This window comes from Neofelis nebulosa, chromosome 18 (genome assembly GCF_028018385.1).
Source record: "Neofelis nebulosa isolate mNeoNeb1 chromosome 18, mNeoNeb1.pri, whole genome shotgun sequence".
Lineage (NCBI taxonomy): Eukaryota > Metazoa > Chordata > Mammalia > Carnivora > Felidae > Neofelis > Neofelis nebulosa.
This window is the reverse complement of record NC_080799.1, coordinates 15,470,841-15,486,188: the sequence shown is the minus strand read 5'-3', so window position 1 is coordinate 15,486,188 and position 15,348 is coordinate 15,470,841. Positions and strand designations below refer to the sequence as shown.

At 43.2% G+C, this 15,348-nt stretch overlaps 1 protein-coding gene across 5 annotated transcripts in view; it reads left to right on the top strand.

Moving 5' to 3' along the window:
- The window catches only part of RABGEF1 (RAB guanine nucleotide exchange factor 1), a 62,485-nt gene extending 49,644 nt beyond the window's left edge, over nt 1–12,841 (top strand). For all 5 annotated transcript variants that reach the window (XM_058710764.1, XM_058710761.1, XM_058710762.1 and 2 more), the window contains exons 7-9: nt 1,168–1,259; nt 6,080–6,336; nt 10,528–12,841. In XM_058710764.1, the coding sequence (XP_058566747.1) occupies nt 1,168–1,259; nt 6,080–6,336; nt 10,528–10,926 (748 nt within the window). In that variant the 3' untranslated portion in view covers nt 10,927–12,841. The remainder of the gene's footprint in view (nt 1–1,167; nt 1,260–6,079; nt 6,337–10,527) is intronic.
- Nucleotides 12,842–15,348: the final 2,507 nt, after the last annotated feature.

Here is a 15,348-nt window from a genome sequence, read left to right as displayed (position 1 = left end):
GCAAATAACAGCAAAGGGACCTGCCAGCCTTAGCACTGAGCTTCTTTGTGGTGTCAGAAAGACAAGGAATATGGTAAATTGCTAGGAGGAAAGGCCTGAAATCACCTTCTTGCTTATCCTTCTGACTCCAGCAGCTTTAGATGAGAAGCAGATCCAGTGTTTGAGATTGTTTCAAAATCTCCAGAACTTCCAAGGAACAGGTGGAAATTTCATTACTTCTCATTGCTTCGTCCTGTCTTGTGAGGCAGGAAGTTAAGCTGGACATACCCATATTAAGGTGTCATTATTCCCCACCCCCACCCCACCCCCGCAACCAGTGGTGCTCCTTATTTAGCTGTTCCTCCAATTACATCCTCCCCCTAGCACTGGGTTGATAACACTTCCCAAAGTGCTTAATCTTCCATGGGCAGTAGAGTGGGCTCTATTCCCCCAGGGCTCTATTCTGGTGGCAGTGAAACACTTAGGAAATAGGCCATCTAAATGTGGGAATAGGTCTGAGATTGGTTGTGCACAGGTGTTTCTGGAGGAGGGGCCCTAGGAATCCAAACGGTGTTCCCAGACAGTGGGGCTGGTAATTGGTAGATCTGTTCTTGGTAGTGTCACCCCAGAAGTGAGGACTTGGTATTGGGAAGGTGCCACATGGAGCCAGAAGGAGCTAGATGGGCTTTGGACTGACATGCAGGGTGAGAGCATTTGTCAGACAACCGGTGAGGGTCAGCAGCAGAGTCTCTGCTGGGAAGCTAGGGTGTGGCCAGGAAATTCAGTGATTCAGACTAGGGCGACACACACTCTTGTTGACCTCTTACTCAGTCTCATAAGTTGAAGGCAGAGCCTAAGTGGACATTAAGGGTGATGGACAGTGAAGAGAGGAAGCAGCAGATTCTTCTCAGATCTTTATCCTCAAATATCTCTTCAGCCTCAGTATAATCTCATTTCAACCAGTAAAGTTGTCTTCTGCTTTCCTTGTGATAAGTGCCGAAGAGAAGCCTCATTTAAGGATTCTAGTTACTTCAGCTCAGCCCCTAATATGTTCAGCAGCGATATGCTTGGGCCTACGATGGCCTCATTAGTCAGTGGTGTCCCATATTTCCCCTTAACTGAAGGGCATGACAAGACAAATGGCTGCAGTCTATTCTTGGGATTTTTACTGTCTTTCCCTCTTTGTAGAGCCCTGCACTGGGTCACACCTCAGATGCTTTGCGTCCCTGTTAATGAAGAAATTTCCGAAGTATCTGACATGGTGGTGAAAGCAATCACAGGTCAGTGAAACTGAGAGCTTTCTTATCTGGGTGTTTCTCCTTGAAGTTAACATAAATCCATACTTAGGTCAGTGAGCAGCCAGACAGTAAGGTATATTGGAATGTGGGAAAAGCCTTTTGCAAGAGTGCTAGTTTTATAAATAAAGCATTCACATTAGCAGGTAAACTACATTTCCCCTTTGTTTTCTGTGACCAGGGTCTCTTATTTCTTGGGCATTGAACTAAACCAAGGTCAAATGCAGCTAAGGCTGATTTCTTAAAACTCAATGGCATTTGTATATTCAAGATAATTTTAGAGGGAGGAAGGGAGTTGGTGGTACAAGGTACTCCCCGAGCTGAAGTTACATATTAAAATGATGTCTCTCTAATTGGCTAATTAGAGATGTGCTTTGGATTATTTTTCTGGTTTGTCTAAGAAGTAAATGAAGTGCCCTGAATTTGTGGTTCCAGCATCCTGGACAGGTCCAGGCACCTAATAAGGTTTCTGTTTCTTAGTCATAGGAATAGCCCAGCAGAAATAGCCCATGAAAATTTTAAAAAAGCAAAGAACCAAAACAAATTGCTCCTACTAGAGAAGACATCCAACCTTGGCCAGCTTCTCCTCAATTAAGAAGAGTCGGAAAGACTTGCCCATTTAGAGATTGTTAGTGAAATTCTGCTGGGAAAGAAAGTTAGTTGCTCAGCTGCTCTTAGCAGTGTTGGAGGCAAACCGTTAGGTAGGCTCCTTTGGTTGTAAGAATTAGAGACTCACTCATGTTACAGGAAGAAATAGGGGGTTACTTAAGAGATTATCAAGGTAGGAAAGGAAGCCACACTCTCACGGAAGCTTAGCTCCACAGCCCCTCTGGGGACTGGGATATCTGCTGTTAACATGATTCTTGCACTCTTTCAGGTTCTGCTTCTCTTTGTATATCTCTGCATTTTAACTCCTGTTATTAAATGAATTGTTTTCTGTAATTCCCCTTGCAGAGTCTAACTGGCCTAGCTAAATACTGTCATCTTTGTTGTTCAAAGCTTTTCTGCAAGGCTGTGTTATAGGCTTCATGAATTGACTCCTTTGGGTCAAGGCCCACCCCCACTCCTACCTTTTGCTCAGGGAACATCATAAGAGATTGAAGGTGAGAAGCCTGGATATGGACATTGTACTTGTGTTTTTTCCCAAAGACTCTTACCAAGTTCAAGACCAATTGGTTTATGTTTAAAGTACTTCAAAGGAGTTTACGTTTGGGACTCTTTTCTGAAATGCCATAGGATAGACCTTATAAAACCAGAAACTACAGGAGCCAGACCATTGTTTGCTTAAGAATAGAACTAAGAGGATTTTAATACATCAACAGTTTGTTAATAGAATTTGAGAGATGAAACTTTTTTCTCTCGTCATCTGAGTTGGAGTTTGAAGAGGTATTTTAGTAGTAGAAATTTGGCCACAAGATTTTATTTTATTTTTTAATGTTTACTCTGAGAGAGAGAGAGAGAGAGAGAGAGAGAGAGAGGAGGAGGAGGAGCAGTGAGAGAGAGAGAATCCCAAGTGGGCACCACACTGTCAGCACAGAGCCTGATGTGGGTTGGAACCCACAAACCATAAGATCATGACCTGACCCAAAACCAAGAGTCAGACACTCAGCCAACTGAGCCACCCAGGCGCCCCTGGCCATAAAATTTTAAAAGCTTTCTTACTCTTCCTCATCTTAACCCCCATATCTTGCCAGTCCAAGTACAGATACGTTCTGCCTCTATGAGGGCCAAAGGTTCTAATGATCACTGTGTTCCTAATCTGAAATTGTTAGCCTAAGTACAGGAGTCCCAGAGAGGACAGTCTGTAACAGTGGTCTTAAATATGGAGACATCAGTTAAATGTCTCTACATTGTCCCAGGTGCTACCAATCAGCACTGTCAGTTTTGTTGATAAATATACTGAATAAGGCATTTTCCATTTCAGTTGACATCTGTCATCTAGAAGTGGAGGCCACGGATGCTATTAAACATCATGCAAGACAGGACAGTCCCCTACAAAAAAAAAAAAAAAAAAAAAAAAATTATCCAGTCCAAAATCTCATTAGTGCCAAGGTTGAGGAATCATGACTTGGGCCTACAGCCTACTTTGTTTACAAAACTTCTTGAACGATAAATCTAAGACTTCTGCTAAGATGGAGGACCCACCCTCAGCCTGTCCTTCCTACTGACTACAAGTAAAAGCCCTGGATGGCAGACACAAAGCAGTTATCTGAGGATTCTGAAAAGTAAATAAGAGCAGACAGATTAGGGCAGGAAATCATTGCTCGAAGAATTAATACAGTGGTGAGTTTCCTGTTGTTATTTCCTCCCGGATCTCCTCCTTTAGGCTTTAGAGCAGTGCAAATCATGGAACTAGCTACAAAAGGGGGAGGGGGGGGTCCAAAAGAGTTCCCCCCCCGAAAACTTCCTTCAGACTAAAGGATTCTGGAAGAGGGGTTGCTGCAGGACAAAGAGTGTGACGGAAATCTATACCCCCTTCCCTCTTTACTTTTTTTTCTTTTCCCTTCCCTTCTCTTTTTACACTCTTGGCCCTCCCTCTTGGCGGTGGCAGCTACACATGCATCCAGATAAAAAGTAATTCACTTTTATTTATTTTTTTTTAAGTTTTAAGTAATCTCTGCATCCCACATGGGGCTCAAATTCATGTCGCCAAGATCAGGAGTGCCATGCTCCTCCAACTGAGCCAGCCAGATGCCCCATTTGGCTCAGTCAGTAGAGCATCTAACTTCGGCTCAGGTCATGATCTCACGGTTTGTGGGTTCGAGCCCCACGTCGGACTCTGTGCTGACAGCTCAGAGCCTGAAGCCTGCTTCGGATTCTGTATCTCCCTCTGTCTCTCCTCCTCCCCCGCTCACGCTCTGTCTCTCTCTCTCTCTGTCTCTCTCTCTCTCTCAAAAATAAATAAACATTAAAAAAAACCAAAAACTTAAAGAATAGGACCACCTGGGTGGCTCGGTCAGCTAAGTGTCTGACTTCGCCTCAGTCATGATCTCACAGTTCACTGGTTCCAGCCCTGTGTCAGGCTCTGTGCTGACAGCTCTGAGGCTGGAACCTACCTCGGTTTCTGTGTCTCCCTCTCTCTGCCCCTCCCCTGTTTGCATGCTCACGTGCACACGCATTCATTCTCTCTCTCTCTCTCTCTCTCTCTCTCTCTCCCAGAAATAAATAAACTTTAAAACTTTTTTTAAACAAAACTTAAAGAATAAATAATGAGACAGTGGTTTAAAATGAGAGAAAGGTTTAAAATAAAAAATAAAAGCCAACAATAAAGGTAGAAAGCTAAACAGGATAAAAACAGTAGTAAAAACAGTTCTTAAAAAGTCTTAAAAATTTTTTTTTCTCAATGTTTTTTCTTGAGAGAGAGGAGGGGGGAGGAGTAGAGAGAGAGAGAGAGGGGGAAACACAGAATCTGAAGCAGGCTCCAGGCTCTGAGCTGTCAGCACAAAGCCTGATGCAGGGCTCAAACCCACAAATCGTGGAGCCAAAGTCAGACGCTTAACTAACTGAGCCACCCAGGCACCCCCCTGCCCCAGATCTTTTTTACATACATTCTACTCAAATAGAAAAAGAAAATAGTTTGAGACATAGTAACAATAATTACAACCCATCATTAAAAGAGTAAAGGAACTAAACCATAAAATAAGCAAAAGCATACAATAGACATGTATGTACAGGGACTAGAAGCATTAGGAAGTTAAAATACAGCCTCTGCACTGTCGGGTGTTTCTGTCCCATACCATTAGTCTTCCATGGCTGGTGGTCCATGAGGATTCCTCCCAGTAACCGACCTCCGGGATGAGAGCTGGGAGCAGAAAGAACCGTGACATGCGCCATCACCCCACCTAAATCAGAAACTTTTGTTGCTGCTGTTGACCAGAAATTGCTTTCAAATTAACCTGCCTCAGCTCTCTTCTTTCACGTTGCTCCAGATGGCAGGCAGAAACGCCTATCCAGAGGCGCACTCCCTCCTTCCTCTTCTGTTGTTCTAGTGGTGCTGAACTCCTCCCCACCTCCCGGTCTTTGTGGCACAGAGCGTCCATTTGCAAGAGCCTAGCACTTAGTGGTAGTTTGGGGCAGTGAAGTAATTTTTCTCTGAAGGGAATGAATGAGAGTAAATGTATACCCTTGCTTTATCCCCTGTGCTAACTAGTAGGTTATAAATGTCATAAAAGTGCTGTAGGTGTTTGTAGCTGGTGGAGATTTATATGCCGTGGGGACTGGCCGCTATGGACTATACATGTGATAGATTTTAGCAGCTGTATTTTTATATCCAATACAATGGTGCTTTGTATAGTACCCACCTTTCTAAAAAGCAGTAGGCTTCCTAAACTGACTTTTACAGTGTATTAGAGGAACAGAAGCAGGAAAAACGCTCTTAATTCTCCAAGGAGCTCATAAGCAGTTCACCATTGTGATTAAAGGCATGTGTTAGAGAATCAGACTTGAATCTGCCCTCTGTCACTGGCTGTCTATATAATTTTGGGCAAATTATGGAACTTCTCTGAACCTCAGTTCCCTTCCTACAAGTAGTATCCATTGTACAATCTGAGGATGGAAAAGAAATAGGCTTGTGGAGCACAGAAATAATGCATATAATGCCTGGTCTGTGGTTCTGTGCCTGGTTACACATTCTGTAATGATGAGCTAGTGTTTACAGTTTCTGTGGTCAAAGTTTTTTATATACTAAGTTACCTGGTGGAGAAAGGGTTAACCTCTGTAATTTGATAGACTAAAAAATGATTATTCTAATACTTCTTTTGTGTAATCATTTTCTCATTGGAAGCAGTGTCTTTTCTGCTTTATAGATATCATTGAAATGGATTCTAAGCGTGTACCTCGAGATAAGTTGGCCTGCATCACCAAGTGTAGCAAGCACATCTTCAATGCCATTAAGATCACCAAGAACGAGCCAGCGTCAGCCGATGACTTTTTACCCACTCTCATCTACATTGTTTTGAAGGGCAACCCCCCACGCCTTCAGTCCAATATCCAGTATATCACCCGCTTCTGCAACCCAAGCCGATTGATGACTGGAGAGGATGGCTACTATTTCACCAATCTGGTAAGGATTTGATTTCCTGGAGTTACAGAGAGGAACCGTGAAGGTATTTATTTTAGGGATGTGACACATCACTCACAGGCCTGTGACAGTTTACTGCCCGTGAGTTGAGGAATCAGTAAAGCTAAAGAGGCTTGCTTGCTGTCACATAGCACACGTGACTGGGCCGGGCAAACACCCCACCTCTCAGTACTTGACCAGAGATTGTGATCCTCTTACAGAAGACACGATAGTCACGTGGAGGAGTGTCTGGTGCTGTTGGCCATCACTTCCCCAGGTCCTGGTTAAAAGGGGCATTCACTTAGTTGGGTTGTTTCAACCATGAATAAATCAGATCATGGACTTTGACTTCTTTATTGAAAGACTTAAGAATTATTTTTTGCTTTATTTCTATAAATGATCTCTTAGAACTGAATCCTGAGATTTTAGGCAAGGGTCAGTCTAGAGGACGTGAAATGATTTTCGACTGTTGTTAACCGTGCTGATTGATTCTAGCCAAGATGGCATTAAAATATGTGTATCTAAGTTGTAAGGCTGAATACTTCCTTTTACTGACCACTTAACTTTTGTTTGTTTGCTTGAGACTAGATTTACTAATGGATTTGAGCCTCAGAATACCTTATGTGCCTTCTTTCCTGGGTAGGAAGTTGTACAGGGTGATAGGGAGAGGAAACCAGGTTACATAAGGCAGCATTTCTAGTAAATTGTCTAAAAAGACAATTGAATCTAAAAAGACAAGCTTGAATCTCCCAAGCTTCCAGAAATTTGTTGTGATTTTTTTTTTTTTTTTTCAACATTTTAAATTTATTTTGGGACAGAGAGAGACAGAGCATGAACGGGGGAGGGGCAGAGAGAGAGGGAGACACAGAATCGGAAACAGGCTCCAGGCTCCGAGCCATCAGCCCAGAGCCTGACGCGGGGCTCGAACTCACGGACCGTGAGATCGTGACCTGGCTGAAGTCGGACGCTTAACCGACTGCGCCACCCAGGCGCCCCGTTGTGATTTATTTTTAAATGCTAAATATGTATTCCCTTTTGTTCCTGATTCTGTATTTTGTTTTCCTTTAAGTGGGTTCCCAAAAGTGTATAAATTTCCAGTGCTTCAAAACCTGGACCTGCCCCGGTTAACCTCACCCTCAGCCATGGCATTCAGCTGTTCATTACTGTTGTTGTAGCATCTGGGGATGTGGTTTGCAGGGAGTTGGGAATGCTCTTTTTCTTTTTTCAAGCTCTTATGAAATTCCAGTTAGTTAACATGCACCGTAATATTAGTTTTAGATGTAGAATTCAGTGATTCATCACGTACAACACCCAGTGCTCATCCAAGTGCACTCCTTGATACCCATCACCCATTTAGCCCATCCTGGGAATGCCCTTTTTCAAAATGATGCTTGTTCCATTATTTGCAGTATTTTTTCATCCTCCCAGACACATGGTGGTTTAACTATACTCCCCCAAAAGTTTAAGTAGCTGAAGTAAGCATTTCTTAACATAAGTGAAAACATGCACTTGACTGCCAGGAAGAGCCTTTTGGATTTAGTTCTTTATCTAGAGAACATGAGAAAGTGTGGAAAATCCCTGAGAATTATGAAGATGGAGACGTGGCTGGTAGTAGAGAAATGAGCAGGGCTGGGAGGTGTTTGAGGCTCGTCCTGGTGGTCAACAGTGGAGGCTGCTGGCTCACCTTTTCCCTGCAGCTTCCCAGCACCTTGACCTACAGCCCTGTTAGCACCTGATGTCTCCGTCCTCTTGCTGATTCAGAGTCCGGCTTCTGATCCCTCTGCTCCAGTGAAACTGCTCCGGCAGAAGTCAAATCCCATGAAAACTGTCAGCCTTCATCTTACTTCTTTAACATTCTTGGTAACTCTTTTGTTCTAGAACTTCCTGCCTTTGGATCTCAGAGTTCCACTCCTTACTTGTCTCCTTGTGAGCTTTGTGTCTTCTCAAGTTGGGTTTTTCCGTGGGGTGCTGTCCTCTATGCATCTCTCTCCCTAGGCTGTCTGCTCTGGTCGCAGCTCTGCTGTCATCTGCACAGTGATGACACACACACGTCACCTGCTTGCCCTCCTGCTGAGCTCCACTTCTGGCTATTTATTGGGCCTCAAATTTAATTTTTTCAAAACTAAACCTACTTCCCCACCAAATGGTTTTCTCCTTTCTCATATACGCTGTTTCCACTTGGGGCAATAGCATCCATCCATGCCAGGAATGTTAGAATCCTCTTAGATTCCTCCTCTCTCCAGGGACTGCAGCACATCCACGGACACCGTGGGCACCTGTATGGCAGGGTCAGATGGGCCCATTCTTGTCAGATGAGTCCATTGTAGTAGATTTGCTAAATATTCCTCAAAAAGATGATTCCCTTTTTTATGTGTAATAATGTTGGATCCTGGGAATGAGTTCTCAGAAGAAATTCTGAGTGCTGCCCGTTTCCCTCTGTTTATATTGCATGTCTTTCTTGTGAAAATAGTTTTTTAAGAAAATGCGAAAATTCATTTTCTTTGTCAAATTAAATCAATATGAGAAAGTATAGCCAACAGATGTCTGCTTCACTGAGCATTTGCCCAAGGATTCTGTACTAATAATTGCTCCCGCTTGTTCATTTCTTACTGCCGACCTGTGAGCTAAGCACGTTACACGTGCTGGATTGCTTCATTCTCACAATAAATCTGGGTGGTATTTCCCGTTTTACAGATACAGGAACCCCAGAGACAGTAGGTAACTTTCCCCAGGCTCACAGAAACTCCTGGCCAACATATGACGGAGGAGACAACTCAGGTTGCTTGATTTCAAAGCCTGTTCTTTCAACCACTTGACGTTAAAGCACCAAAGGTCCTTAGAGGACCAGAGGTCTGTGTGCCACACCAGTACCTGCTGATGTGCCCAGTAGCTGGCCAAGCCCTGAGTGAGCATTGTGGGGCTGGCAGGACCTCAAAGGGGAATGGCTTTATGGGACATGTTCCCCAGTCACTTGCCCCTAGAGCTCCCAGTCCCAACAGTGGTTCCTCTTCCCTGCAACATGGCAGGGAAGCAGAGAGTCTCCGAGTTTGAGGAATCATTCAGTTTTTGTCCACGGGAAACTCTGTAGCCAGTGTGGAACAAACACTGAAGGTGCCTCCCCCAACATTTCACTCTGTATAAGACCCCTAGACCTTTGAACAACCCAAGGAGAGGACTGAATTTCTCACAGACCCAATGGGAGTTGGCAATGCAATTCTTTTTTTTTTTTTTCCTAAGGAAGAAATGTATTATTTCAGGTGGGAGTATAAGGAAACATGATTGGGACGCCTGGGTGGCTCAGGTAAGCATCCAGCTCTCGATTTTGGCTCAGGTCATGATCTCATGGTTGTGAGGTCAAGCCCCACATCGGGCTCTGTGCTGGGCATGGAGCCTGCTTAAGATTCTCTCTCTTTCTGCCTCTCCCCTGCTTGGGTGTGCTCACACTCTCTCTCCCTCAAAATAAATGAGTCAATAAAAGGAAGGAAGGGAGGGAGGGAGGGAGAAAAGGAAGGAAGGAAGGAAGGAAGGAAGGAAGGAAGGAAGGAAGGAAGGAAGGAAGGAAAAGAAAGAAAGAGAAAGAAAAACAGATTTGCTGTGAGTTGTTAATTTTGTTTTGTTTGGTTTATTTATTTTTGAAAGAGTGCAAGCAGGGAAGGGGCAGAGAGAGAGGTACAGAGGATCTGAAGCAGGCTCTGCACTGACAGCAGGGAGCCCAACGTAGGGCTTAGACTCACAAACTGTGAGATCATCACCTGAGCTAAAGTTGAGGCTCAAGCGACTGAGCCACCCAAGTGCCTCTGAGTTGGTAATTTTTGAAGCTGAAGTCCATGGTGGGTCATTACCTGTTTTTTCCTACTTTTGATTCTGTTTTTTTTTTTCAACGTTTTTTATTTATTTTTTTGGGACAGAGAGAGACAGAGCATGAACGGGGGAGGGGCAGAGAGAGAGGGAGACACAGAATCGGAAACAGGCTCCAGGCTCCGAGCCATCAGCCCAGAGCCTGATGCGGGGCTCGAACTCACGGACCGCGAGATCGTGACCTGGCTGAAGTCGGACGCTTAACCGACTGCGCCACCCAGGCGCCCCTTGATTCTGTTTTAAATTCACCATAATAAAAGGATTTAAAAAGATGTATTTGAATATTTGTACCTTTCCCCTTATGGCTATAGTAAATAACCTTCTGGTTTTTTCTAGTGCTGTGCTGTGGCTTTCATTGAGAAGTTAGATGCTCAGTCTTTGAATTTAAGTCAGGAAGATTTTGATCGATACATGTCCGGCCAGACTTCTCCCAGGAAGCAAGAATCTGAGAATTGGTCTCCTGATGCTTGCTTAGGGGTTAAGCAAATGTATAAGAACTTGGATCTTCTGTCTCAGTTGAATGAACGGCAAGAAAGGATCATGAGTGAAGCCAAGAAACTTGAAAAAGACCTCATAGAGTGGACAGATGGAATTGCAAAAGAGGTTCAAGACATTGTTGAGAAATATCCACTCGAAATTAAGCCCCCGAATCAATCTTTAGCAGCTATTGACTCTGAAAATGTTGAAAATGATAAACTTCCTCCACCATTGCAACCTCAAGTTTATGCAGGATGATAAATATTTACATGGGTAGTATTTATTTGAGCCTAAATTGTAGCTAGCCCTTACTACAGTCCATGATTGGGATCTAGACTATAACTTAATGCTTATAAATGCCAGAGCGTTTTTAAAGGTACAGTTTGTGGGGATTGTTCTGTTTGTTTTGTTTTGTTTTGTTTTTCCTGGCAGGGGAAGCTTAGTAAATAATAAAATACTATTTATTTGAGTTACTGAAATAGATTCATTTAAGGCTTATGTGAAAGTTTTGTCTAAATCTATTTTTTGTCCATGATTTTCCTACGTGCTTCCTCTGTGGCATTCACTGTGGTTTGGATTTGGGTAAATAATTGCCTTTAAAGGATAAAACAAATGAATGCTACAAAATGTATGGTACCACTCTTCTACAGTTTGAAATAATTTTATAATTGTAAAGATAGAAGATATATTGATAAGTAAATATGTAAAATTGTAAATATGTAAAAAAAAAAAAAAAAAGGAATGGTGTCTCCTGTGCATGGCGTTTCATGCGTTAATTTTTTTAGTTTAAAATGAAGTATATTGAATGTTTGCCTTTAACACCATTTTATTTGGTTTGCCCCACTTAAATGAATCTAGAAACGTTAGACATACTCCCCTGAAGATATTGACTCCATCTTTAACAATATGTTAGCCTAACTTTGAGGTTCTGTATAATCAGTCAGAGACTGTGACACCATTGAGGTTCAGAATAATTTTTAGGTCGTATAAAGTTACTGTTCAAGATAGTCATTTGAAGACTTTGAACCATGCCTCTTGCACCGTCGTCCTCCACTCATTCAGGAGGTATTTATAGAGGTCTTCATAAAGGAGCTGGTCCTGGGTCTAGATCAGAAGACAGGAGTGAACGGGCCTCCACTGGCGAGAGCCGATGGGGAACTCCTCAGAGCTGTAGCACCCTTCTTTCTGCCTCCGTCTGCAGCAGACCTTTGACTCTATGGGCAACCCAGACGCATGTCATATAAACCTCTTTCAGGGTTTCTCCACCTCAGTGCTACTGACATATGGGGCCTGAGGACTTTTTGTTATGAGGGCTTCCCTGTGCATTACAGGACGTTTAGCAGTATTCCTGGCCTCGATACCCACTAGACACTAGTGGCAACCCCCACAGTCGTGAAAAATCTCCTCCAGACATCGCCAAATGTTTCCAGGGTGGAGTGGGCGCAAATTCGCCCTCAGTTGAGAACCACTAATCTATTGTGTAGACAAGGAAGCTGTCCTCCTTGTGGTTAATATGATGTAACCAAAGAATATTGTATTAAATGCACAGTGCGGTCAACTGATACTGAGGCTTTACAGCCACTGGCAGTGTGGAACCGTTTTAATCCTAACGGAACCCTTCATAACCTAAATACGCCACGTATGATCCTCCTTCCAGTCAGTGATTTCTATAGATTATCAGCGTACCTGTGAAATTGTGCATAATTCCAGGGCATCGTTCTGAAACAAGGTCACATGACACAAGCAGTATCTCAGTATCTTCCTAACAGTGTACCACACAGATTTGTAGTGCAGTAATTTTGGAATAAAACTAGGGTGAGTATAAAACTCTGTATCCTTTACTTAAATTTCCCCGTAAGAGCCATGAGGTTGACATACCTGTTGTCATGAAGCGCTAAAGGCGTGAAGCAGTTAACCGAGTCAGCCGATCACTGAGCTCATGTGGAGTGCGAGGAGTTACTATCCGATGCCAGTGAGAATCTGCACTTAGAAACCCGAGCCCAAGTGATTTTTGTAGAAAGCTTTCCCCCTTTTCCGTTGTTCTTTTCTATGTACTTTCTAGGTGCTAATCCAGGTATACACACTCTGAATTCTCCTGGGAATATATACAGTTCTTTTAGTCTTGTACATTATGTTTGTTAAATAAAATGTGCATATCAGCCTCCCACAAAAACTGTCTTCTTTTGATTTCTTGCATATCTTTAAGGGAAGCTGTTGAATTGATTTCTTTGTACGTGTCTCATATTAGTTGAATTCTGTAGATAGGAAATCTTGCCTTAGGTAGAGGCTTATATTTCTCTTAAGTTGGCATCAACACTGTGGCCACATTTTCTGTTTTCTCAACAAGAGAGTATCGCTATTTTATGTACTATAAATGTGATTGGAATAAACCTTTGGAACGGAAACCCATATTAACAGGGTCTCATGACCCATCCCTCTTTCAGCTAGATTGAGTTTTAGTTCTTTATTTTAGGAAAAGATACATTACTAATATCCTCATGTTGCAAAGTTTTCCGTTTTAAGCCACAACCGTCAGTATCATACTTAAAAATGAAGCATTGGAGACATTCCAGTTAAAATCAAGAACAAGAGAAACATGTTTGCTGTCACTACCATTAGCGCTTTTCTGAAAGTTTTACCCCAGGTAGTCAGTCTTCAAACAGAAATGAAGGGGGCTTAACCTAACCTATGTAGAAATGTTCTAACCTCGTGGTTGAGGCTTGCGGTTGGCTTTGAAATTTTGGCTAACACGTAGACATTAGTTCTTTGGCCTTGGGCAAGTCTCTGCTCTTTCACATACCCAATCTGTGAATCGGGTGTGACGATCACACCAGCTTCAAGGGCTTCTGGGGATTAGATGACATACAACAGTACCTAGCAGTGCTAAGTGCTCAAGTGATAGCTATGTATAGGTGCTTTTTTTCTACTTAGAAAGCCCAAGAGAACTGATACGGAAACATTACATTTCACTAAAATGGTGAGATATGATATGAGAAGTAGCCATCAAAAGCAACAGTACAAAATGATATTTCTATATCTCATAACTGTCCAGTTAGCAAATACGATGGGAAAATTGTGTTCACTATAGAAACCTATAAATCAAACAGCAAGAGCTTTTAGGATTTATATGGGAAAAAATACAAAATTGAGAAACAGAAGACATACTCGGACCTGTGCTCAGAAGTTCCCTGCTCTGGGGCTTTAATGTTCTGTCTCTGCCATCTTGGATATTCTTAATAATGTTGTCTTTGGATTCATGTTTTTGAGTGAAGTCTGAGGGGACAATGGAGCATGCACAGTGCGGCTTAGGGCCTCAGTTTATGCATAGTCCTGCCTCCCACCACCCTCCTGGATGAGATCTTGGTCTTACCGCTTCCACTCTGTGACCACTGTAGCTGGGGCCTGGGCGCTCAGGAATGGTCACAGCTGGGTATGCATGCATGGGGCATTGGACCAGGACATGATGGCGCATTTGATGGCTTGCTGGCTGACAGCCGCATCTTGGCCAGTTGGGGAGTGGGAACAAGCGTCACTCACCCTTTATCCAGCATGTTCCGTGGAGAAAAGGCTGGATCTACAGCTAGGTAAGTTAAAAAATGAGTGAAAAGTATCTTTTTGGTCTGAAAGCAAGAAAGTACTTTAATGGGTATATCGCAATAGGACATTGGAGTCAGATGGAAGGGGTCCCATTGGACAGTTTGGGGGCACTCTGAATAAAATGAAGAGGAATTGTGAAAAACATTGAATAAATATGTCATTAAAAAAAAAAAACAGGGGCGCCTGGGTGGCGCAGTCGGTTAAGCGTCCGACTTCAGCCAGGTCACGATCTCGCGGTCCGTGAGTTCGAGCCCCGCGTCAGGCTCTGGGCTGATGGCTCGGAGCCTGGAGCCTGTTTCCGGTTCTGTGTCTCCCTCTCTCTCTGCCCCTCCCCCGTTCATGCTCTGTCTCTCTCTGTCCCAAAAATAAAAATAAAAAACGTTGAAAAAAAAAAAAAATTTAAAAAAAAAAACAAAAAACAAAAAACAAAAAAACACATGCCTGGATGGCTCAGTCTGTTCAGCGTCCAACTCTTGGTTTTGGTTTAGGTCACGATCTCGTGGTTTATGAGTTCAGGCCCCACGTCAGGCTACACGCTGATGGTGTGGAGCTTGCTTGGGATTCTTTCTCTCTCCTCTCTCTACCCCTCACCCCAGCTTGCACTCTCTTTCTCTCTCTCTCTCAAGATAAACCCACACATTTTGGAGGTTACCATTATATCAACCAATTTTGAGGAAGAACTATAGTGACACCCAGTTGATGGAAAGCCTTCACAGTAAAATGATAGCTAGTAAAAGTAGGGGGGGGGAATATAATTTTTAAAAAAAGTTTTTAATGTTTATTTTTGAGAGAGACAGAGTGCGAGCAGGGGAGGGGTAGAGAGAGAGGAAGACACAGAATCTGAAACAGGCTCCAGGCTCTGAGCTGTCAACACAAAGCCCGACACGGGGCTCGAACCCACGAACTGCGAGATCATGACCTGAACCGAAGTCAGACGCTCAACCGACTGAGCCACCCAGGTGCCCTGGAAAATACAACTTTAAAAATCTTACTCATATGTGGAATTTAAGAAACAAAACAGATGAACATATGGAAAGGGGCCGAGGGGAGAAGAAAGGGAAACAGACCACAGGAGACTCTTAA